This window comes from Anastrepha ludens, chromosome 6 (assembly GCF_028408465.1).
Source record: "Anastrepha ludens isolate Willacy chromosome 6, idAnaLude1.1, whole genome shotgun sequence".
Lineage (NCBI taxonomy): Eukaryota > Metazoa > Arthropoda > Insecta > Diptera > Tephritidae > Anastrepha > Anastrepha ludens.
This window is the reverse complement of record NC_071502.1, coordinates 86,314,331-86,338,260: the sequence shown is the minus strand read 5'-3', so window position 1 is coordinate 86,338,260 and position 23,930 is coordinate 86,314,331. Positions and strand designations below refer to the sequence as shown.

Genomic DNA, 23,930 nt, shown 5'->3' with positions numbered 1-23,930 from the left:
CTTAGTTTAAAAATTCATGGTACTTAATTCTCTAGCCGGCAGTACTTGGCGCAAAGGTAATGAAATGTTGCTGGCGACATTTAAAGCAATTGGCCTGCCGGTTCTAAATTATGTTGCGCCTGTCTGGTCGCCTATAAGTAGTGATTCGCAGTGGACAAAGCTACAGACATGCCAAAACACTGCAATCAGGACAGCCAGTGGAATCATCCTGATGTCACCCCCTACAACACCTACATAATGAGGCACAGATGGTCCCAGTCAAGGAGCACAATAAAATGCTTAGGAAACAGTTTCTGCTCGAATACTAGAGTAGGTTTCACCCCTATATACACCTGCTAGAAGCTGAGCCACCTCCCAGAGAGACACGCGTAGCCTTGGTGCAATTACGTTCGGGATACTGTGGCAGGCTAAACTCCTACCTATCCAGAATTGAACCCGACATACCCAATATACCTATGTCCATCATGTTAAGGCCCTCCGTACCATACTTACCACCTTTTCACATGGCCCATCAATCCCACTCGCCTAACTCCACTTTCCTCTGGATCCAACCTGTCGAAACAGCAAGTTTCCTGGGCCTACCATTAGATGAGCTAGACGAAGACAACCGGTAAATACACTGCACTGACAGGGTTTAGTAAGCTGCTACAACAACAACAACAACAACGACTAATGGTTTTACCACCCATTGCCGACGAAGTGCTTCAACTGTCTCGTGAAACCCGAGTTCCTTTGGCACAAATATGTATCGCCTCACTCTCTCTCTTTTGACCTAGCCCTTCAACGCGGCATATTTCCTAAGACAAAAGTTAGATGAGATTGACAAGCTGCTACAATAACAACAACAACGTCTACAATGGTTTTACTGCTCTAAATAGCATTTAGTACGATTCTAAACAACAACATTCCCACGCCCAACAAACGTAATTACTGAACCGTACGGATTTATATCCGAACAAAGGCTATGTAATCAGTACCAATCCCCAGAAATACATATATGGAATATTTTATGTTGTTACAACAACCACAAAAATAATAACCAATTAATTTTTAGCAATTGCCATAAAGATATCAAAAATAACTATTTCTTTTTTGCTTATGAAGAAGTAACGTTGAATGTTATTACGTTGTTAAAAATTAATCTTCATACACGCCCTGTGTTTGGTTTTCGTTTACGTTATGCACTGAGTTGTCAAACTTCAACAGAGCTAAACTTCAATCAAAATTGGACGGACATAGAGAAAGGTTTTTTCACCTGTGCAAAATATGAAAACAATTGCTATTTGCAGTTAATTCCACACAGAGCGTAATTTGCATAACTTCAAACCATTCTGAACTAAAGAAATTTGCATTTACGATAAGGGAAAGACAATAAATGTGTAGCATACCTGAATAAAGCATAGAAAAGTTTGATAACAACCCAGGAATTCAGTGTACATAAGCAGCAGATACCATTACACAAAAGGTTGGGGGTGTGAGCCGATAACTAGGAGTTGCAGTAACCGCGTAACAAACACCCGCGCCGCTGCTAGCAATGAGTAACGGATAGTGCAATTGATTTGCCAAGCAATTTTTCTAGAGTGGTTAGAGAATATAACCGTTATACCCAGATTTATAAGGAGTAAGAAGCAGGTCTGAAGGATGTTCGCTTCGTTAAAGAATAAAATCAAGGAAGAGACAGGTTCAGATGTGGCTACTACAGCACAGAATACGCGACACACCAATCATAACAACAATCGAATACGAAGCCGTTTCTCCTCGACACTGAGTGTAAATTCAACTAATGAGGACAATGGGGGTGGTGGCAGTATAGATTCCCAGAGTCATGTGGTATGAATACAAACGCAATCTATGTAATATACTTAATTTTAACACAACATAATGGAATTTTGGCTTTACAGCATGAGCAGCTCTCTGCATTACGCAGTCAATGCAATGAGTTGACGACCAAAGTGACGGATCTAAATTCCCGCCTGCAAATGCTACAAGAAGAAAAGACGCGCATAGAAAAGACAAATGAAATTCTTTTGGAAACTGTGAAAGTTGCGCAAACGCAAAAGGATATCTATTGTGAGGAACAAGAAAAGATACAAAATCTACAGCAAAGTGAAATTGAAAAATTAAAAAATTTATTATCATTTCGTGAGCAAGAAGCTGTTGATCGACTGGCAGCTATGCGGCAAAATCAACAGCAAATTGAAAACCTAACCACAGAACTTGAACGACTAAAGCAATACGAGCCTATGGTGGAGGATTTGCAGGTGAATACGTGAGAATGTTGTTAGGCCAAGTTTTTGTTTATTTGTTTAAATATCTATATATGTATGTATGTATATGTTGAGCTAGTATTTACAGGTGTTTATCTTTTATTTTGGTGTTTGGCGCATATATTTTTACTCCCACATAGGTTTCGTTGATTCGGCAGTAAACAAATGTGCCACCTCACCACTGTGCAAAGGGTTGTCTATGCAAAATTACCTTTTGTTTTTTGTGTGTTTGCTTTTTTGTACTCTGTGTTTGTGTGTATGTAACTTCCATTGAGAGTTCGATGTAGCTTTATTTGCCAGAAGTGTTGTATATTTTTCCTTTATTTCTATTGTGTCGCTAAACATAAAGAACTCTGTTTTAGTATGTTTACACATTTTTCGTATATACCTAAACACATACACATGAAAAACGAAGCTGACTCATGCGGGTACGTATTATTGATAAGTAGCTGTGGGATTATAATATGGCCGCATTAGCATATCTACTATCTATAATTTTTAGTAAACATTTATAACGTGACCTTTATTTGAACTCTTTGCAGGATGAATTGGAGCGTCTGCGTCATTCCTCCCAGCTGGGCAAAAATAATTTAACTACCACACTTGCCGCTGTCGAGGAGGAGAATCGACATTTAAAGATGCGTCTGCAAATTATGGAACAGGCGCGCTTGGATGCAATCAATTCATTTAGTGCAGATGAGAAAATGCAAGCGCTTGTACAAGAACGCAAAATGCTTGAGCAACATTTAGAGGAGGCCCATCTCCAACTATCTGACATAAAGAGTACGTGGAGCGGTCAAAATTTATCGTTGGAAACTCAAGTAAGCCGTTTGTCTAAACAAGTTGCAGAGGAAACAACTGAAAAACGAAAGGCGCTAAGGATGCGTGATGACTTAAATGAAAAAGTTAAACAACTGGAATTTGAAATGATGAAACTGAAGGACGATATGAAACAGCGCGAAGATAAAGTAAGCATATGTGTACATTCATTTTACAAGATAAGTAGTTGTAATTACATCTGAAAGAAGCAGTTCTTGGTCAAATATAAATGGAATTACTGCAATGGTTTGCAAAATTCTTATAAGTGCACATACATTTATGTCTCGTCTGTAGTAGTGAAATGACACATAAATATGTAATCTGCAGCTCATTCTGAGTAAATAATCGGGTCTATGAGCTGTATTTATAACCGACCAAAGGCTGTCACTTCAACAGCCTTTCCAAAAAATGTGTGCTGAAAAGTTATAGGCTGTTACAACAACCACAACAATAAACGTATTTGAGGTTCGGTACACTAGACAGGACTAGTTTACTGGTCAGGAAAAACCCGAGTAATTTCGGTAACGTATAACCAGCTGCCATGGAACGGCTTAACCTTGAGCCGCCTCCCAGGCACGTCAGGAGGCACCTCCTCAATTACGCCGACGAGATCCAGACAAAACATACCGACAATTACTGGACCAGACAGGGTACAGACAGACTATAAACGAAATTCATCGGGAGACACGTACCACCTTCTTAAGCCCCCGACCCCCAAACGCCGTTATCGGAGTCCAGCCACAACGCTTTGCCGACAAAGAGCTTCAGCTTCCCCGAGAGTCCCGCGTAACCTTGGCACAATTACGTTCTGGATACTGTAGAAGCTTAAACTCCTACCTATCCAGAGTCGACCCCGACATACTAAACATATGTCCAGCATGTGACGACACTAACCACCTATTCACATACCTTCTCAAACCCACGCACCTAGCACCTATCTCCCTCTGCACCCAACCTGTCACAAGTTTCCTGCGCCTACCGTTAGATGAGCTAGTCGAAGACGACCGGTGATTTACAGTACACTGGTAGAGCAAAGTATACTGCTACAACAACAACAACAAACGTATTTGTTCAGAAGCGCAGTGAACCAAAAATCAAATCAGCGGAGGCTGGAGTAATGGGCGAATAAATGGGTATGTGATAACATTCAGTTGTTGTTGTTGTAGCAGCTTGCACGGTCGATGACGAGCTCTATGGTACCCAGTGTACCTATATATGAAATATGCAGAAAAAAGTTTTTTTTTTTTGATAGATTTCGTCCCTTTACATGCAAAAGAAAATCTCCGAGTGTATTTCTGCATTGAATTGGGAGGTACACCGGCAAGATTCAGCGACAAACAAATTTGAATAGAATGTATACAAAAAAACAGGAAATTCCAAGCACAAAGCAGAACTAATCCTGGTCGCTCCCTCAACAGTCGGTGCTATGATACATAACCGGAACGACAAGGATTTATATTTAGCCAAGGACTGCAGCAGCATTCCCTGTATGTACATATGTGGAATGAATGGGGAGTGTTTATGCTGCTACAACAACAACAACTAATCCTGCTCTCTGTTGTGAAACGAAACTAAAGGAATTCAATTAGAGCGGCTAGATTAAGTAAAAAAAATTGACGCCTCCCGACAATTGATGCGATGATCACTTTAGCAGCATTTAAGCAGCAAAAATTTGAGCGGAATGTTTACTGATGCTATAACAGCATAGACAACAGAAAGATAAACGGGCTCAACTGAAATAATAGTCGTTGGTCGGGTAAAACATGATGTATTGCAATACGTTGAATTGCTTGCTGCGCCAGTGTAAGTTAAACCCGTATTTATAAACTTCCAAGAACTATCCCTGCTGCAAATTTCGCAGAATGTCTTTTATTGAATATTTATTGGGAACATATTAAGCTGTTCAACCACAAGAGGAAGGTCATGTGATCATGGCAACGCCTGATCATATACAACTTGTATAACCCAGTAGAAGCTGGTTTAGCTTATGGGAGAAATTTTAATGCAACCAGCAGATACTCCTAAACACAGTCGATCATAAGTTTCGGTCTCTCAATAAAATCAAAAAGTTCTTGGCAGATAGAAAAAAATCCAAAAAATTGCAAAAAACCAGCGATCAACATATTTGTTTATCTAAAGTGCAATATAAGAATTATTTAATTTTACTCGAACTCTTTAGACAACCCTATATCCTATTTCAAGCTTTTATTCACAGTAAAGCCATGAATATGAAGTACAGTATATTTGCTGTATTTTATTTCAAATACATTAGATCTGCTTATGAAGCAAATAATTTGTGACAATTGTTACAAACTATCTAGTTTTGGTGTTCATGTATCCGAAAAACTTGCAAAGTAGGGGAAAGTCAGAGAGTAAAGTGGCATTTCAATTTAAAGGGAAGTTGCAAATTTTTACTCTGTGCATTTTTACTTTTAAGAATTTGCAAGTGAGAAAAACAGCTAATCGTAAAGTAAAAGAAAACATAAATTAAAATTTGTGAATTGAGTCAATGTTCTAAATTTAAACAAAATTTTTGATTAAAATGGAGAATATAAGAAGATATATTTTAGATAAAATGTATGTACTTCTGAGCCACAGTCTCCAGTCACCAGCATTGAAGATAACTTCTGTGTTTAATGCTTCTAACGGGTGGTTAGGTTTCAAGGGCCGGTGTTCATTTTGAATAAAATTTTTTATGAAATTATTGTCATTTCTCTTTATTATGATAATATTGGCATGGCTCAATTACGTCTGGAACAAAATATCGGACAAATGACCGCCGCGGCCTCGGCGGCACACCTCCATCCGATGGTCCAAATTTTCGATGACGCTGAGGCATAATTGAGGTTCTATGCCGTTAATGTGCCGAATTATCTCATCCTTTAGCTCTTGAATTGTTGCTGGCTTACCGACGTATACCTTTTCTTTCAAATAACCCCAAAGAAAGAAGTCCAACGGTGTCGTTGACGTTTAGGTGTGGTTCACATTCAATATCGGCCCTTGAAATTTAACCACCCTTTACTTCTTGGAAGCAAGGAAAATATGAAGAAAGCTGTGATTGTCACAATACAATTGCTAATGGAATGTTCTTCATCTGACAGCGATGATAAAATGAAATAAATTATTGTGCACAAAATAAAAGCATGTGTTGTTAAGCTCGGTATTTTGCATTTCATTTGCTTTATTTTTTAAATTTGATACGAGGTACATCAACTAAAAGTTTCTTAAATTTTTGTGATTTTTCGCGCCTGCAATTTAATCAGCTGTTCGTAAAACTTGCAAATTGTTACTGGTTTTGCGTTCATGTACTTTTTTTTGAGATTTTTCCTCTTTGAGAGCGAATTCTGAGAAATTAAGTTACTGAACGATTTTTACATGAACAAACCTATTTTCAGTCAAAAATTGTGAAAAAGAGAAGACGAAAATCTTAAGTTACACGTAAAATGAAATAAGAAACTTGGAGCAAAACCAAAAAAAAAAACATTTTTCCTTTCAGATAAAACTACTCGAGGAGGAAATCGATGAATTAAACTTGGCACTAAAGGAATGCCGTGAGGAAAGTGAACAGCAAGTTGTTTATGAGCGCAATAAGGCTGTGAGTATACCCGCTGATGTTGATGATTTACAATGGGATAATATGTAACTAACCTAAAAAAAATTTCATAAATACGCAAGTGAAACGCTTGAGCTAACCCAGTCACCAAATTATTTAATTTTGGCGCCACCGACACATAAATCACATTAACATGACCAACTAACGCTTACGATACGTGTTTTAATTTATTTTTATCAAGTTTATTATAAAATATGTTATTGCAACCTTGGTTATATATATTGTTTTTGTTAAAAATGTGTATTATTCAAATATTTTAATAAATGTTATTTTTGAAGAATGAAGGCTTTTGAATTAAAAAAAGACCATATTAAAAAAATACCTTTTATTTTTTAAAATATAATGGACTATGAATAAGTTCGTGCGGTTTTTTTTCGAAATTTGAAACTTTATTGACGTAAAACAAATTTACAAATTTAATATTCAAAATATTGTCCATCGCTTACTACTACTTTTTCCCATCTTTCTGGCAATTCACGGATTCCCTTTGTGAAAAATTCGGTCGGTTTTGCCGCAATCCACGAATCGATCCATTTTTTGACTTCATCGTAATTACGGAAGTGCTGGTCAGCCAGGCCATGTTGCATCGATCGGAAGAGATAGTAATCGGATGGCGCAAGGTCTGGACTATACGGCGGGTGGGGTAGGACATCCCATTTGAGCGTTTCTAAGTATGTTTTGACCACTTGTGCAACATGTGGCCGAGCATTGTCATGTTGCAAAATAACTTTGTCGTGTCTATCGGCGTATTGCGGCCGTTTTTCTCGCAGTGCTCGGCTCAAACGCATCAATTGTCGTCGGTAGACATCCCCCGTAATCGTTTCATTCGGTTTCAGTAGCTCATAATACACAACACCCAGCTGGTCCCACCAGATACACAGCATAACCTTCAGGCCATGAATATTCTGCGCCGACGTCGATGTTGAAGCATGGCCAGGTTATCCATACGTTGCCCGACGTTTTGGATTGTCGTAATGGACCCACTTTTCATCGCCAGTCACAATTCGATGCAAAAAACCCTTTCTTTTGTGCCGTTGAAGCAGTTGTTCGCATGCCATAAAACGGCGTTCAACGTCTCTTGGCTTCAATTCATACGGCACCCAATGGCCTACCTTTCGGATCATTCCCATGGCTTTTAAACGTTTGGAAATGGTTGATTGATCAACTCCCAAAGTTTTTGCAACCTCTTCTTGCGTTTGAGCCGGATCTTGATCAAGCAATTCCTCCAATTCGGTATCCATGAACTTTGGCGGCGCACCCTCGCGTTCTTCGTCTTCCAAGCCAAAATCACCACTTTTAAAGCGTGCAAACCACTTCTGGCACGTTCGCTCAGATAGAGCATGCTCACCATAAACTTCCACCAAGATACGATGACTTTCGGCTGCTTTTTTCTTCATATTAAAATAATGAAGAAGAATTCCCCGCAAAAACACATTATTTGGCACGAAATTCGACATTTTCAAGTGTGGTAAAAATATTGTTGTTTACGCTTCAAATAAAAAACTTATACTGACGTTTGTGCCTTACGACAGTAGCTCTCCAATGAATGTTTGGAAATGTGGATCGATGGAATAATAATCAAGTTACGCCATCTGTTGTAAAACCGCACGAACTTATTCATAGTCCTATTATTAATTTTTATTCGAATTTTATTTTGCAGCAAGCTATATAACACAAATACCCACATACATATATATACATAGGGATGTAAATTTTTTGTGCTTTGGCTGTCCAAATGTCTAATATTTCTTAACCACAAATTTAGGAAACACTAGAAAATGAGACGAAAGATCTTAAACTGCGTATCACCACCGCAGACGAACGGTTTAGCGAATATGCCACCAATGCCGAGCATGTTGCACTATCCCTACGCCAGCAAAATGCGCAGCTGCAAGAACAGCTAACCGAGGCGCAAAATCAGCTTGAAACGGAAAAGGAGGAGAAGCTTACTGCCTTGCTGCGAAATGCAGAAATATCACAAAGCGAGGAGATACTACGCAAGGAATTGCGCATCGAACGCGATGAGGCCAACGACTTGCATGAAAAGAACGAGCATCTAACAGAGGAAAACGAAGCCAAGGCTCAAGAAATTAAACAGTGTAAAATCGAGATGGAAGAATTAAAGACTGTGATGTATAAGAATGATGAGAAGCTGAAGGAGATCGACGAATTGCAACGGGAAATAAGCGAGAAAAATAAGGTAATTTAAAGAAAAGTGACGAAGTGTGTAAGCTCAGACGAAAAAGAACTTTATCCTATGTTCACCTATGTTATTAGTAAAAAATAGTTTATTTTAACTAAATTAATAACTCAGAACTCGTTTTAGAGGTATGGTTCCTTCGGCAAAGTTTCTTATTTTGATCCCTAGAATATGATTTTCACAGAGCAATGGGCGATTTTTTTGCCTCCCCACAAATCGGCCCGGCCTAATATGTATACCTATTCTTGCCATAAATTGTGACAAATTTTACATTGCATATGGCGAGAACAAATTCGCATAAAAAAATCCGTTATTTTTGCTTTTGTTCATATGTCTTGCATAGTCATAAATACAACTCAGTTTCGTAGAAAATTTCGCTTGTTAACAATGGAGTAGGAAGCTGAGGAAAATCACATTGCAGTGATTGCATTACAAAAGTGTGGTAAAAGTGCAAGTGAGATTTACGAATTGCTGAAAAAACTTAATATCTCGAGAATGTTTGTTTAACGCACGATCAATTATTTTTTCCAAACATCTGAAGTGGCAGACAGAACCAGTCATGGTTCGAACCAGTGCAGCCATAAAACCCGTTCGAGAAAGAATTCGCAGAAATTCTATTAGAAAGTAGAAAATCTTGTTCAGGAAAATGAATGTATCGACCAGATCCATGTCAAGACTAATTAGAGATGATCTCCACATGAAAGCCTTCCGTCGCCCAACTGGTCATTTTTTGACAACGCGCTTGAAAAAAATTAGACTCGACAGACACTGCGGCAAAATGGTACCAGGAGGATGTCTTAGAAGGCGTGGTGAAGCAGTTGAGCAGTCCTGTCTTCAATGGAGAGCGTTGGATGTTCCAATAAGATTCCGCTCCAGCCCGTAAGGCAAAAACCACCTAGCAGTGGCTAAAAAACCTGTTCTTGATATAACAGCCGCAGAAGATTAGCCGTCTATAAGTCCAGATTTAAATCCATTAGATTACAGTTTGTGCTGCAAGAGCTGATGAAGCCTAATCGTATGAAGGCTTGTGTAAAAGCAAAGGTTGACCAATTCGAATGAAAATTTAAAATTTTTGTTTTTCAAGATTTCCATGATTAAATACAACTAACTTCATTAAGAAAAGTATTATATGTAATTTCATACTTATAACGGGCTTAACTTGTAACAGAACTTATGGCAGGACTAAGTATCACATATATATAATTGACGCTTTGTTGGGTGTTTAGCTCCTCCTCCTATTTGTGGTGTTTGTCCACAAATAGAGTGATCTACAGTTTTATGCCATCTCTAAATGGCAGATGTTTTTTAAGCGAAGATTTTTGATTACGGAAATACGCTCGGAGGTTTGCCTTTGCCAGCCGAAGAAAGGCCGCTATTAGAAAAAACTGTGTCTTATATTTGGTGTTTCGTACCGTAAAGTCATTGTAATACATAGGTATTTTAATTATTTTTTTTATTATTATTATTATTTTTTTTTTTTTTTGTTTGAAGTGAAAACTTCTTTAGAATCGTTGGGAGTGATTTGAGACTCGATGAAACGAAAAAGCGACACTCTTGGCTACGAAGCGTTATATGTTGATATACGTATATGTGTGTGGCTGCGTACTGCTGAACCACGCTAGTATAGTGAGTATAGTAGTATGTATACTACACTGCCTATTACTTGCTTTGGTGTTTAGTTCAAGCGTCATACATATGTATGTTTGTATGTGTGCTAGTACGTATGTGTGCGCGCCTGCGTTTTACGAAGCCACGGTGAGCGAGAAGGCATTATGTATACCTATACTACACTACCTAATACTTGCTTAGACCAAGCGTCCTACGAATGTTTGTGTGTATGTTAGTACGTCTGTATAATATACGCCTTACGACGCTCATTATAGCAACCGCGGGTGCTTTATTGCGTCCGTATTTTTGTATTCGTAAATATTTTCATTTTTTAATATTTACCGCAATTGCAGGCGGTGTTGCAATATACCACAATCAAAATGACGGTGCTCGTATTGTAACTCCACAGATAGATCTGAATGCACAGCAACTAGAATCACTGTCTGTTCAGCTCTCTAAAGTGGGAAAAATATGTGCATGCGAAACCAGATTGAGCAATGGAAAAACAGTTTTAATTGTGGCAATTTATATTTCACCGAATCAATCAATAAATAGCATCACGGAATTCATTCACGAAAATTTAATAAAGTATACACCAGAAGTATCGCGGATACTTAGAAAAGATTACGATAAAGTTCCAATGATTTTAAGTGGATTTTAACGTAAATTTTGCATTGGACACAGCGGTTCCTTTAATTGACTTTCTCAATACAACATTCAATTTAAAAATGTGTAACAATCGCACTGAATCGACAACACGATCAAAAACAACAATTGACGCGGTATTTTAAAGATATGTTGACAACATCGAAACCAAAGCATTTGTATCATATTTTAGCTATCATAAGCCACTCGTATCATTTGTTGAAATTGAAAACATTGAGGATGAATAGTAATAAAATGAAGAAAATAAAGGATGAACTTTATAGCAATATTATATTGAACCTATAATTATCCCGCTCCTAATGCTGCTTTCGTCTCATTCTCTCTCAGTTTGTTTTACGGAAGGTTTTACTTCTATCGCGTCTAACGGTTAGACTGGTATTTTTTTTATGTATGGGTGCCGGTGGTATTGTTCGAAATATCTTGGATTGTGTCCTTTGCATAATATCGATGTTAGTGGAGCAGGTAGTGCCCCAAAGCTGCAAAGTTGAGGTGTAACATTTTGAGTTTTTCGATGTGCTAAAAAACGTGAAACTAAAAAACGAACTTTTATTTCTGAGAAAAAAAATAGCATTCAAAAAATTAGTTTCATTTTCAATAAAAAAAAATATATTTAATAAAACTCAAATAGAAATTACTATTTTTTTGAAGAAAATTTTAAAACACAAGAAATAATTATTATTTGGAATGAAAAAATAACAGAACACACAATAATCATAATTACAGAGCGAAGAAATTGTGCTAGAAAAAAAATTAGCTAATTAAAAAAATAAAATAAATAAAATGTTTTGCCAAAATAATATAACTCGATATGTGATTATTCATATGATTAATTTATAATTATTTATTAGATATTTTTCTAACAATACAATAAAATAATCATAATCTCAAAATAATAATTACGGTCCCTGCTTTTTGATTATTCACGCTATTAGATGTTCATAAAATTGAACATAACATAAACAAACAGTACCTGAATGTCTATATAAACAAACAGTACGCAACGGTTTATTTCAAATCATAACTTGCACAAATTTTTCATATTTTCATTCATTCATTTCAAAATTAATCTCATCTGAAAGGTTATGTAGTGATTACTCTCCCATTTTTCCTGGGTTAACGCAATCACATGAGTCTCAAGTTTGCATTTAATGGGGGCTCGATTCAACACCTTCATTATGAACATTTTTATATATCTAATCTATATCGACACAATTAGACTGTGGCAAACAACCGTTATGTGAATAAAGTTATATTACTCTAGTGCACTAATGCGCACGGGTTTAAAAAACGTTTATAAGATTTATCTTAAAACTCATCTATAAATTCATTCCCCGCAGACAATAAAAATTCTGAATCAACGATTAGCGGATTTGAAGAAAACTCTGCAGAAAGAATTCCGCAGCGCAAAATCGTTTGAGGTGGAAAAAGAAGGCAACGTTAGTTACATGGCTGTCAAACCGATGAGTGCAACAAATGCACTTGCGGCCAACAACACCATGCTTTTGAGCGAATCGCTAGCATGCGAGCACTGTGGCACTAGCACAACCACCGCTTCAACCACAAGCACCTCCGGTACCAGTAGCATAGTTATGGACGAAGTCAATTTTAAATATCTAAAGCACGTAATTGTGAAATTTCTAACCAGTCGTGAGGTTAGTGCAATATTTAATACTGCATTTTTCGTTGATTTTTAAGATGATTTTTTTCCTATACACAGGTAGAAGCACGACACTTGACACGCGCTGTTGCAACTTTATTAAGACTCACCAAAGATGAGGAAAAATTGCTGCAAGACACACTGAATTGGAAAATGAGCTGGTTTGGTTCGAAACCAAATCATGGCAGGGGCCAACATTCGTTCTCTATACCGCCGAGTTAATACTAGAACTGCATTTGCAAATCTTTCATAATACAAATATAAAAAAAAAAACAATGTTGCTAGTTAGACTCACCTAACCGGTCGACCGATAGACTTTTACCAATTCAGCAACCACGTGTGCGACGCTTTACGTGCGCGGCATTTGTTATAAGAATTATTAACTTCAATTATTTTATATGCCACATATTGGAATATAATTCGACACTACCAGCACCTATTTACCTTACCCGGAATGCGACAAGAAGGAGTGACTGTTAGAAACACATACTATTGGGCTGTTAGATTTATTAAAATTTGCCAAATGTTTTTATATCAATTTTTAGTTAACAATATTTTCATCTGATTAAATTGAAAATTGTAGTAGTTATTTTTGTTAACACAGTTTTCATGCACTATCCGAAGTTGTATAAGCTTAAATGCAAATCCCTGTGGTATTCTAACTATTTTCCTTTGCCTTTTTACATTTTTACATATTAAGTCTCTTTTAGCTTATCATTCCATTATACAGGTATGAGCATGTTTTTGATACATATTTATTTATATTTGTATATTTTGTAAAATTTGTTAATTTATTTTGTTGGAAAATTTTGTATCTTTAATGGAGTTAAGTATTAAAAACAAAAAATGAGTTCATAAACTGCAACAATTTTTATTTAACGAAAAATTAGTGCTAATATAACAGCAAACAAAAATCCCCTATACTGCTAGCGGGATGCTGCTGAAGTGACAGCACTTAGTTGAATCTAATTTAAGGTCGTTCCGGTAACGCAGAACAGGATGCCGTGTGAAGGAACCAAAATAGCGAACTAAATACAATTCCTCTGTGTGAATTGTTAGTCACAGGAACTAAATATTTATTTATTTATCTATTTATTATTAAAGTCAAAAATACAACCATGGGTTATTTTTACAATGATTGACCTTAAGAATAGTTTAAATAATAAAATCGTAGATAAAAGGATTAACAGTAAAATCAAAATTAAAATTACAGGTAGCGGTAAAGAAGTTGAAGTTGGAGAAGGTATTAAAAAAGAAGGTAAGGCAAAAATAGTAGTAGTAGGAGTAGGGATTATTAATTGGAGTAGTTTGAAATAATGTGGAACCATTTGAGTACATTCGGCGATTTTCGGCAAGGTATCGAAGCAATTTATGTTTGAAGCACGAACTTTCTCTTATGCGTTTAATTTTTTGAGGTAAGCTATTCCAAAGACGGACGAGAACACAAAATATTGACGTTCCGTTAACGAACGGCAGGGCTTTGAGAACATAAGTCGATCTTTGAGGTATCTGGGTTCCTGAGTGTTTATGATCTTCTGGAGCAAAACTAAACATTTAAACCTAAGCAAATCATAAAAAGATAGGGAAGCAATTTTTTCGCGAAAACAGAAATGTGGTCATAACGTTTTTTACAGTAAACGTATCTTGCTTTGTTGTTATACAAAACATTAAGCTATTTGTGTCCAAACGTTCTCAAAGCAACACCTAAATGTTAAACTGAAAACTACCGCAGTTTGTATCTAGAGAATCCCTTGCGAAAAAAACTCAGCTACCTCTACGTGTCGCCTTATATTTCCTAAGAGAAGTATCGTGGAAAGGGAAGTGCAGAATATATTTGATCGAACCATCCCAACCAAGACCTATTGAGCAGAAGAAAATCAACGCACTTTTTTGGCATACAATTTCATTTATTACTCTCAAACATAATGCATAATCCAAGTGGAAATACAGTAAACCTGCGGTAAAAAATGATACATACATAAGAGCCATCTCAATTTCCTGCAATTCCGTTAAAAACCAAATCTTGCATGGGGTATACGCATTGGTTAATTCATCTGGCCACCACATTGACTGATAACCTGCGAAACGGTGTGGCAAGGTGCTTTAGCTTCGCAGCTGTCATTTTATAAAAAAGAATGAGGTTATGTCAAAACCAGCTGAGATTACATCGTTGCTCGATAAAAATTTAGTGAGGGTCATGTCTTTGGGTTCATTTGGGAAAATTGCGGTTTGTTGGTGAGTAAATTGTAATCATTGAATTAAATTTAAATTATATCTGAAGAACCCAACTTCTCTTTTTCATAAAACTAATAGGTCAGTCATTACAGTTGCGGGTGTCGCTGGGTTTGTTCTGTCGAAAAATTCTGTAGATAAGCGGCGTTATAAGGACATGCAAATTCGTGAACGCATGCGAAAAGCAAATATTGGTGAATACGAACCCATCGGTGATAGACGCTTCAGTGGTTAAGCTAAAAAAAAAAAACAAAAAGAGAGTTTTTCCAAAAATTTATTTGGCCAACAAGCACGAGCAATTGGGCAAACTACCACACGAAACGTGTAACCTAAACCAAACAATTTTATTGAGACGATTTGTGAACATAAAGCACAACATACAAAATGGCCATGCCACAGATAAGTCAAGCCGACCAAGCTAAACTACAGCTCATGCAAGAAATGGAAATCGAAATGATGTCTGACTTATATAACCGCATGACAAATGCTTGCCACAAAAAATGCATCCCACCACGCTACGGCGAAGCTGAATTGGGTAAGTAACGACCAAGTTATGTTTTTAATTAAATCCATGTTAAATATACACTTCTATTAAGTTAGAATTATTTAATTGCAAGGAGAGGAGTATTATTTTATGTTTTGCCCAATTAGACCGTATATTTCCAGAACGTCTCGAGAAGCACTACCACACCTAAGCTGGTTTTCATAGTTATATGATATTCTGCTCTTCCATAGGAAAATACATATTTTTCTTTGTTCTCAATCACGTTGCGGTGGTCATATGCTAAATCGCGAGGGTAAAAGCATGAATTATTGTCGATGTTATATCCAATTTGATGCTTAGTCATCTGGCCATACTACGGATAAACTAATCCACACGACTTTAACACATACATGGCCGAAACAGTTTGGATTTAAAAATATGCGCTGAACTCTATCACTCCAAAAGTATACGCCAAATGTTTATCATTGTTTTATACTGTCACAAAAACAACAACACAAACAAATCAGATCCCAACGAAAACCGGAAGATGAACTCAGACTACAGAGAGCACTTCAAATTATTTTTGTTACTATTGATCTGAGCTAGTAGCAGTGATTCGAGAATTGGTCAACGGACTGTTGTGTTTTATGCCAATCAAATCGACCAATCTCAGGAGACTCCAATGCACCTTCTCCTGGAATGCAGCGCTATAGCTCGGAGAAAGTTGAGACATCTTGGGCAACTGCAGTCAGAAGAAAGGCACATACGCTCAATCCAGCCCAGCTCCATCCTAAGTTTAATAAGGGAACTGGGTCTGAATGAAGTACTGTGATGAGTAGAGGGCACAAAAGACCATGAGGTCGAACTGCAAACCTCTTAAAGAATCTTATCTACTTGCAGCACCGAAACGTAGCTAGGAGCAGAACAAAACAGTTGCTCCTGAACTTTGCTCTGGAAGATAAAATGTCACCTATAGGCGAAGAGCTTGAGTAAGAGCGAAAGTAATTAACTTACCCAAATTAATCAAGTCCTTAAACTTAGGATAAAGACCCTTTTTGCCACCGAGCATCACTCTTATAACGAGTTCAATCGCAAGCATCCTTCCATCATTAACGAATTTTGTGAGGATATACCGAAATCAGACGCCATGTGACATACGAGTACAGTGAGATTGAGGCAGCCTTAGGCATTATTTCCACCAGCAAACAGTAAATAAAAATGAAAATGATTTACTTTCATTGGATACCGAAAAAATTGAAAAAAAGTCAAAAATATGCCTGATTCGATTAGTCCAAAAATTGTTAGACGAAATATTTTGAAAGATCATAACAGATAACAAATTATGGATTTATGTATGCGCATTACATATGTATCTAGACTTACAATAAAAGTAATGGCTCTATAATAATAATTCTTGGGACCTAAAACTTTATGCCTCCGAACGGCAGATGGTTTTTATGAGGGGTTTTTTCATGGCAGAAATACACTCCGAGGCTTGCCATCGCCTGCCGAAAGGCGACCGCTATTGGAAAACAACTTTTTTATATTTTTTACTAGCAAACCCGGCCCGCTTCGCTGGGCACACTAAAATAGAATAGATATGGTTTAGAACAGAAAAGATATGGTTTTCATATTATTTATTTCTTTATTCTTTATTCAAGCGCTTTGGCATAAACAATATTTTTTGTTTTTCTATTTGCTTTTGAGTAAATATATAATGTTGTTGGCTTCCCAACACGTGAACAGCCAACGCATAGTTGACCATGAGTGAATACTGGTTCTTGTAAATTCATCCCGCATATTTCTAAAGTTCACCCTTGTGATTTATTGATAGTTATTGCAAATGCTAAACGAATGGGCAGTTGCAAACGCTTGAATTCAAATGGCAATTCAGGTGGAATCATAGGAATTCTGGGTATTAGAACGTCTTCATTCTTGAATTTGCCAATTAAAATAGTTGCTTGGATAGCATTATTCATCAATCGTTTGACTACTTCATTTTGTTCTTGACGTTCTTCTGATGTCGCGTTATTCCGGGCATTTCTCATGCGCCTATTATTATTTGTCGAACGACCAATATGATTACGTGATTGTCTTGGCATTTGTACTGTAATAAACATGATTGTAATTATGGTATTCTGAGATTTTAAAACATGTTTTTTTTCAATTTTGTGGATTATATTTTCGATGCATATGTGTTTAAAAGCCCAAGTCCACATGGTCAGGATTATTTTATTTTGTTGTGATTTTCTTAAATCATCTCTTTGCTTCTGAAAATTGGTGACAATTTGCATGATAAGACTATTGATTTTTTCATCAAAGTTACGCTTTTTTTCGTGCTCTTCTCTTGCATCCTTTAACAATTTCTTTTGTTTTTTCATTTTTTTTTTTACCTTTTTTTCACTCATGGTGTATCGTAGCTTATCGCAAATGAACCGAAAAAATAAATCCACAAAACATAATTTCATTTGAACATTCGGATTTCACATTAAACTCTCAAATTTCGTAAGAAATTACTCACTGTTCCAAAATCCACTCCAAAAAAATTCACAAAAAATGTTTACACTTTGCACTTACGTCTTCTCCTTATGGCGTCCAAATCTGAAAGAAATATTGACACATTGTAACTCACACTGTCAATTTGACAGTTCAGTTCCGCCCCAAGCGTTAAAAAAGTAAACGACATTATGGCTGGTTCAAAGAACGCTGTACGCGTTGCCGGTGTTCCGAATTACAACCAAACTTTACGAAACCCATTTTCAATACTTATTTAACAATGTGTGTAAGTTTGGTTTAATTCGGTGCAAAGACACGGCGGGTCCACGTTTTGGCATATATTTCGAGACCTTAGTGATCAATAGGTATGAAAATGACCCCGTATTAAAGTACTTATCAACAGCTTTCATTTGATACCCATATTGTACATACACAACCAAAGGTTACCCGGGTCCACGTTTTGAGCTATATCTCGAGACCCCAGTCACGGAGCGACATGAAAAATACTCTGTACTAAAGCATTCACCAACAGCTTCCATTTGATATCCATATTGTACAAACATATCCTAGGGTTACCCGGGTCCACGTTTTGGCCTATATCCCGAGACCCTAGTCACGGAACGGTATTAAAAATACTCTATACTATAGAAATCATCAACAGCTTCCATTTGCTACCCATATTGTACATACACGTCCGAAGGTTACCCGGGTCCACGTTTTGACCTATATCTCGAGACCCTATCTACCAATAGGTATTCAAACTATACGGAAACCATCTTCAATACCTACTTAACAATGTGTGTAAGTTCGGTTTAATTCGGTTTAAAGACACGGCGGGTCCACGTTTTGGCATATATTTCGAGACCCTAGTCATCAATAGGTATGAAAATTAACCCGTATTAAAGCACTTAACCACAGCTTTCATTTGATATCCATATTGTACAAACATATTCTAGGGTCCACGTTTTGGTCTCTATCTCGAGACCCTAGTCACGGAGCGGATGGAAATACTCTGAACTAAAGCATTCACCAACAGCTTCCATTTGATACCCATATTGTACATACACATCCCCAGGTTACCCGGGTCCACGTTTTGACCTATATCTCGAGACCGTATCTACCAATAGGTATCCAAACTATACGGAAACCATCTTCAATACCTCCTTAACAATGTGTGTAAGTTTGGTTTAATTCGGTTTAAAGACACGACGGGTCCACGTTTTGGCATATATTTCGAGACCCTAGTCATCAATAGGTATGAAAATTACCCCGTATCAAAGCACTTATCAACGTTTTGACCATTTTCCCGGCAATTATTCGATTTTTTCTCACCTTTTACACCTTCCCCAGACCTCCACGAATAATTCAAGACCAAGATAAGATAAATCCGTTCAGCCGTTCTCGAGTTTTAAGCGAATATAGGGACAGATTTTCACATTTATATATATAGATTATATTTCTTTTTTTTCACACTCGAACCCAGTCGTTTACGTCGACCGCTTTTTTCACCTTTTGGTACTAAATATATTCACTTTCTTAAAAAACATATCGTTGGTACAATATAGAAAGACTTTATCTCATATTTTTACCAACTCGAATTTTTTACGGATTTTGATGTATAACCTTAACTAAAAAATATTGATTTAAACGAAAACTAACGACAATACGAGGGGGATTCAATAAGTACCCGTGTTAGAAATGAAAACACCACTTAAAAAAAATATATTTTTCCAACATAGTCCCACTTCTCCCAACGCTCCGGCCATTTTTTTAACCCCTTCAAAAAATATGGTTTGGTGATCCTCGTTTAAACTACATTTTTTTCTCGCGGGCCATTTGTTCATGTTAGGGAACAAGAAAAATCGCAGGGCGCCAGTTCGGGTGAATGCGGGGGTGTGACAGCAATTCATAACGAAATGCATGCAGTTTGGCGGCGACAACTCCGGATGGATGTGCTGTTGCGTTATCGTGGTGAAACAGCGTCTTCTTTTTCGCCAAATACGGCCGTGTCTCCTTTAATTTTTTGTGAAATCGGTCCAATAACTTACTGTAGTCCAGTGATAGTTTTCCCTTTTTCTAAAACTTCCATGGCGATGACTCCGTTCGCATCCCAAAAAATCTTGGCCATGACCTTTCCAGCCGATGGGACTATCTTCGCCTTCTTTGGAGCAGATTCACCGGGAAAAATCCATTGTTTTGATTGTTGCTTAGTTTCTGGTGTGACAACTCGACTCGACTCGGTAACAACTCAACGCAAAAATTCCTTCGGATCTCGCTTAAATTGCTCCAAACACTGCTTCGAAGTTAACAGCCGCATCCGCTTGTTGTTCACCGAGAGCAATCGCGCCACAACTTTTTCATCGCCAACTTATAATGTAAAATATTAATTGCCGTTCGTCGGCACACCTATGGCCTCTGTTACTTCACACATTTTCGTTCGTCGATCAATGAGAATCATGTTGTAGACTTTTTTAATGATTTCCTCGGTAACCACGTCTGCCAGGCGTCCTGGTCGCTCCTCATCTAAAACGGATGTTCGCGTACCTTTAAATTCGTTGAAGCAATATCTAACCATGGTCATAGATGGCGAAGCGTCCCCATAGACAGCATCCAACTTTACTTTTATCTCCTCGCATTTTTTTCCATCCAAAAACAAAAAGCGAATTACCGAACGGTACTGATCTTTTTCCATCTTAGCGAAAATCGCGAAACACGTCTTACTTGAATAGCTGCCAAATCCAAACTAACCTATCAAGCAGTCTGAAATTTGTTTCACCGTCGTTTGATAGATGGCAGCACACAATGCTAATACCAACTTCCCTCAGGAACGCCCTCTATCATCAAACACGGGTACTTATTGAAACGCCCTCGTACAAGTATTTAAAATCGCCCAACTAAACTTATCCTTGCTCTGGTTAAATTTGTACTCAGCTTTTTCGTTCTGTAAAGTAAAAAAAAATATTATATTTCTATATTAACACTAACCGTACCGGTGTATCACGTATACCTACTCTTACCGCAGCCGGTTATGAAATAATTGTTTTTTCAAAACAAATTTTTAATTTTTTCTAATACATAACACTGTGCGACAGTGAAATTATACTTTTATGGAGACCTAGCACAACTTGTAGGTATAGTAAAACTAAGAAAAATGGTATAGGAGAAATTTCCAATACACCCCCAAAATCTCATTTTATGGCCATAAAACCGTTTTTCAGTAGGTTGATGTGAAGAATAACTCCTAACTTCGCCAATTTCCATCGGATTTCGAATTTGCTTTTTTAGTTCGAAAGAACAAAAACAAGCCTTTTTGACAGTGTGTTGACAATTTTTCTGAAATGACAAATGACGAGACTGTAGGCGGAAGTATTTGGAATTTTTTTATTTTTTCTCTATTTTTTCAACTTTGACATAATTTTTACGATATTATCCGATATTGAGGATTTTTTTTAGCACCCTACTGTTATAGTAAATTTAATTTTGCGTCAAATGAGCTATATTTGACTGTAATTGAGTTAAAATTAATAGAGTTGTGTGAGTTTTAAGATTTTATGTTTTTTTTTTACTAATTTGGTATGTAGGTATAGCTTACGCTAAATGGGAATAAGGACGTGTTTTGATGCGTTATTATAGATACGTAATATTTATTGGAATGTATATGTATACATAAGAGTACACTGTACTGCATACAACAGAACTGATTAGAACTTACGAAAATATCTGACATATTATAGCACTTTTTTTTTCCAATACAAATATGAAAAGGCTCCCAAGTGTACCAAAGTTCACACTGTACATTGATTAACAAAAGAAGTCTGTTATTATAATTTAACCTTATTAAAACGTCAAAGTTTTATTGTTTGTTTCATTGAAATTCAAGAGATACAAATCAAAACGTTGCCAGAAAAGTCGAATTTCTCAATATTCTCCGATGATGTGGCATCATCAGCCTTATCATAAACCAGATGATTGTTATTTTTATAAAACGGACGTAAACGGTCATCATTATAAAGCTCGAAAGCACGTAAAGTATGCTGATGTTGCAACTGTTAAGAACCCCGTAGTCTTGGACGATATGATTGACTCAACTGCAGGAACTGAAAGAAGTTCAATTCATTGCTGATGATGATCAAACTGATAACAATAAACCTGATGATGAAGAACACTTTCCGTCTGGTTCTAAGTCTTCAGACTTGTATCAAATTCAGATTTTCAGGATCTTTCTCGTGATTTACTTCTATCGGGAAGACAATCTGAAACGCTCGCTTCTCGATTTAAACAATGGAATTTAGTTGATGACGACTTTAGATGAATGATGATGATCGAATTTCTTACAGAGAAGAATTCAAAACTGATGAAGAGAATGTGAATGAGAATATTATGTGTTTATAATGACACTTGTTATCATTTTCATGCTTCGGAACGCATACCAAATCTCGTAGTAAAAAAAAAGAAAAAATCTTAAAACCCACACAACTCTATTAATTTTAACTCAATTACAGTCAAATATAGCTCATTTGACGCAAAATTAAATTTACTATAACAGTAGGGTACTAAAAAAGTCCTCAATATCGGATAATATCGTAAAAATTATGTCAAAGTTGAAAAAATAGAGAAAAAATAAAAAAATTCAAAATACTTCCGTCTACAGTCTCGTCAGTTGTAATTTCAGAAAAATTGTCAACACACTGTCAAAAAGGCTTGTTTTTGTTCTTTCGAACAAAAACAACAAATTTGAAATCGGATGGAAATTGGCGAAGTTAGGAGTGGTTCTTCACATCAACCTACTGAAAAACGGTTTTATGGCCATAAAATGAGATTTTGGGGGTGTATTGGAAATTTCTCCTATACCATTTTTTTTAGTTTTTCTATAGCCACAAGTTGTGCTAGGTCTCCATAAAAGTATATTTATTTTTTTTTTTTTGTCACACAGTGTAATTAATATTTTCAAATAACAATAAAATAATAAATCATACATTTTAATTTTTTTGTATTATATAATAAAAGGAAACACATATTGGCTAGTGTTAAGGTGGGAATATTTTCAAACGCTTGCCAAATTTTTTTTTTTTTTTAATAAGGACACAAAATTGCTTTATCATTTTTTCACATTTTGATATTTTTTTTTAACCTTTTAAATCCATCGCCCCTAAAATAGCATACAGTGAAACCGCTCTTGGATGGACACTCACAGTCGGTCAGCTTTTGTCCGCCCAAGAGAGGTGTCCACTCAAAAGAGCGTAACTTCTTCCGATCCGATATAGAAAAAAAGTCCGCTCAAGGGTGGTGTCCGGCTAATAGAGTCCGATAGGAGAGGTTACACTGTATTTTATTGAATACTCAGTCATTTTTCTATACAGATTTTTTCATGGCTTTTATTTTTCCCTTGCAGGTAAAGGCGAAATGGTTTGCATTGACCGCTGCGTGGCCAAATACCTGGATATTCATGAGAAAATTGGCAAAAAACTAACCGCCATGTCCATACAGGATGAGGAGCTAATGAAAAAGATGTCTGGTTAATCCACAAAAAGACCCACAACAACTCAGGCTACAAAACCAATTCATAAGAAATAAATAAATATTTTTTAATAAGTTAGTTTTAAGCTTGCTCCTTTCACATGCCGACTACATTTATCATTTTTCCGATTTCCGATTTTCTTTTGTTACCGTTACAACGTTTTGCTGTGCAAAGTGAGAATATGGGAATATATTATAAATGTTGTAAATGCATTTCATACGAGTACTAACCGTACTCTTCTTACTAGTTCAATAAAAAACCATTTTTGTTTTTTAAAATAAAATAAAACCTCACTTTTTGTATAATTTCATAAAATTGGAAGTTATCACATAATTTCAATACCAACATTAAGTTTGAATAAATATATGTA

At 36.6% G+C, this 23,930-nt stretch overlaps 3 protein-coding genes across 4 annotated transcripts; all 3 read left to right on the top strand.

The window, feature by feature from the left end:
* The first annotated feature begins 1,199 nt into the window (after positions 1 to 1,199).
* LOC128866613 (golgin subfamily A member 1) lies at positions 1,200 to 13,660 on the top strand. Of its 2 annotated transcripts, XM_054107481.1 has the most exons (7): positions 1,200 to 1,830; positions 1,902 to 2,261; positions 2,810 to 3,235; positions 6,583 to 6,681; positions 8,465 to 8,899; positions 12,511 to 12,825; positions 12,891 to 13,659. In XM_054107481.1, exons 1-7 carry the CDS (start codon positions 1,642 to 1,644, stop codon positions 13,050 to 13,052), a joined length of 1,986 nt encoding a protein of 661 aa, XP_053963456.1. In that variant the 5' UTR covers positions 1,200 to 1,641; the 3' UTR covers positions 13,053 to 13,659. The 2 variants fall into 2 exon arrangements, with proteins under 2 accessions (XP_053963456.1, XP_053963457.1); XM_054107482.1 differs by lacking the exon at positions 6,583 to 6,681 and having other exon boundaries at positions 12,891 to 13,660.
* A 1,296-nt stretch (positions 13,661 to 14,956) lies between these two features.
* On the top strand, positions 14,957 to 15,355 carry LOC128865815 (uncharacterized). The gene is made up of 2 exons (XM_054106174.1): positions 14,957 to 15,065; positions 15,144 to 15,355. Exons 1-2 carry the CDS (start codon positions 14,974 to 14,976, stop codon positions 15,295 to 15,297), a joined length of 246 nt encoding a protein of 81 aa, XP_053962149.1. The 5' UTR covers positions 14,957 to 14,973; the 3' UTR covers positions 15,298 to 15,355.
* Positions 15,356 to 15,445: 90 nt separating this feature from the next.
* LOC128865814 (mitochondrial import inner membrane translocase subunit Tim10) lies at positions 15,446 to 23,772 on the top strand. Its single transcript, XM_054106173.1, has 2 exons — positions 15,446 to 15,597; positions 23,435 to 23,772. The coding sequence occupies exons 1-2, from the start codon at positions 15,447 to 15,449 to the stop codon at positions 23,560 to 23,562; spliced, it is 279 nt and encodes a 92-aa protein (XP_053962148.1). The 5' UTR covers position 15,446; the 3' UTR covers positions 23,563 to 23,772.
* The last annotated feature ends 158 nt before the right edge of the window (positions 23,773 to 23,930 follow it).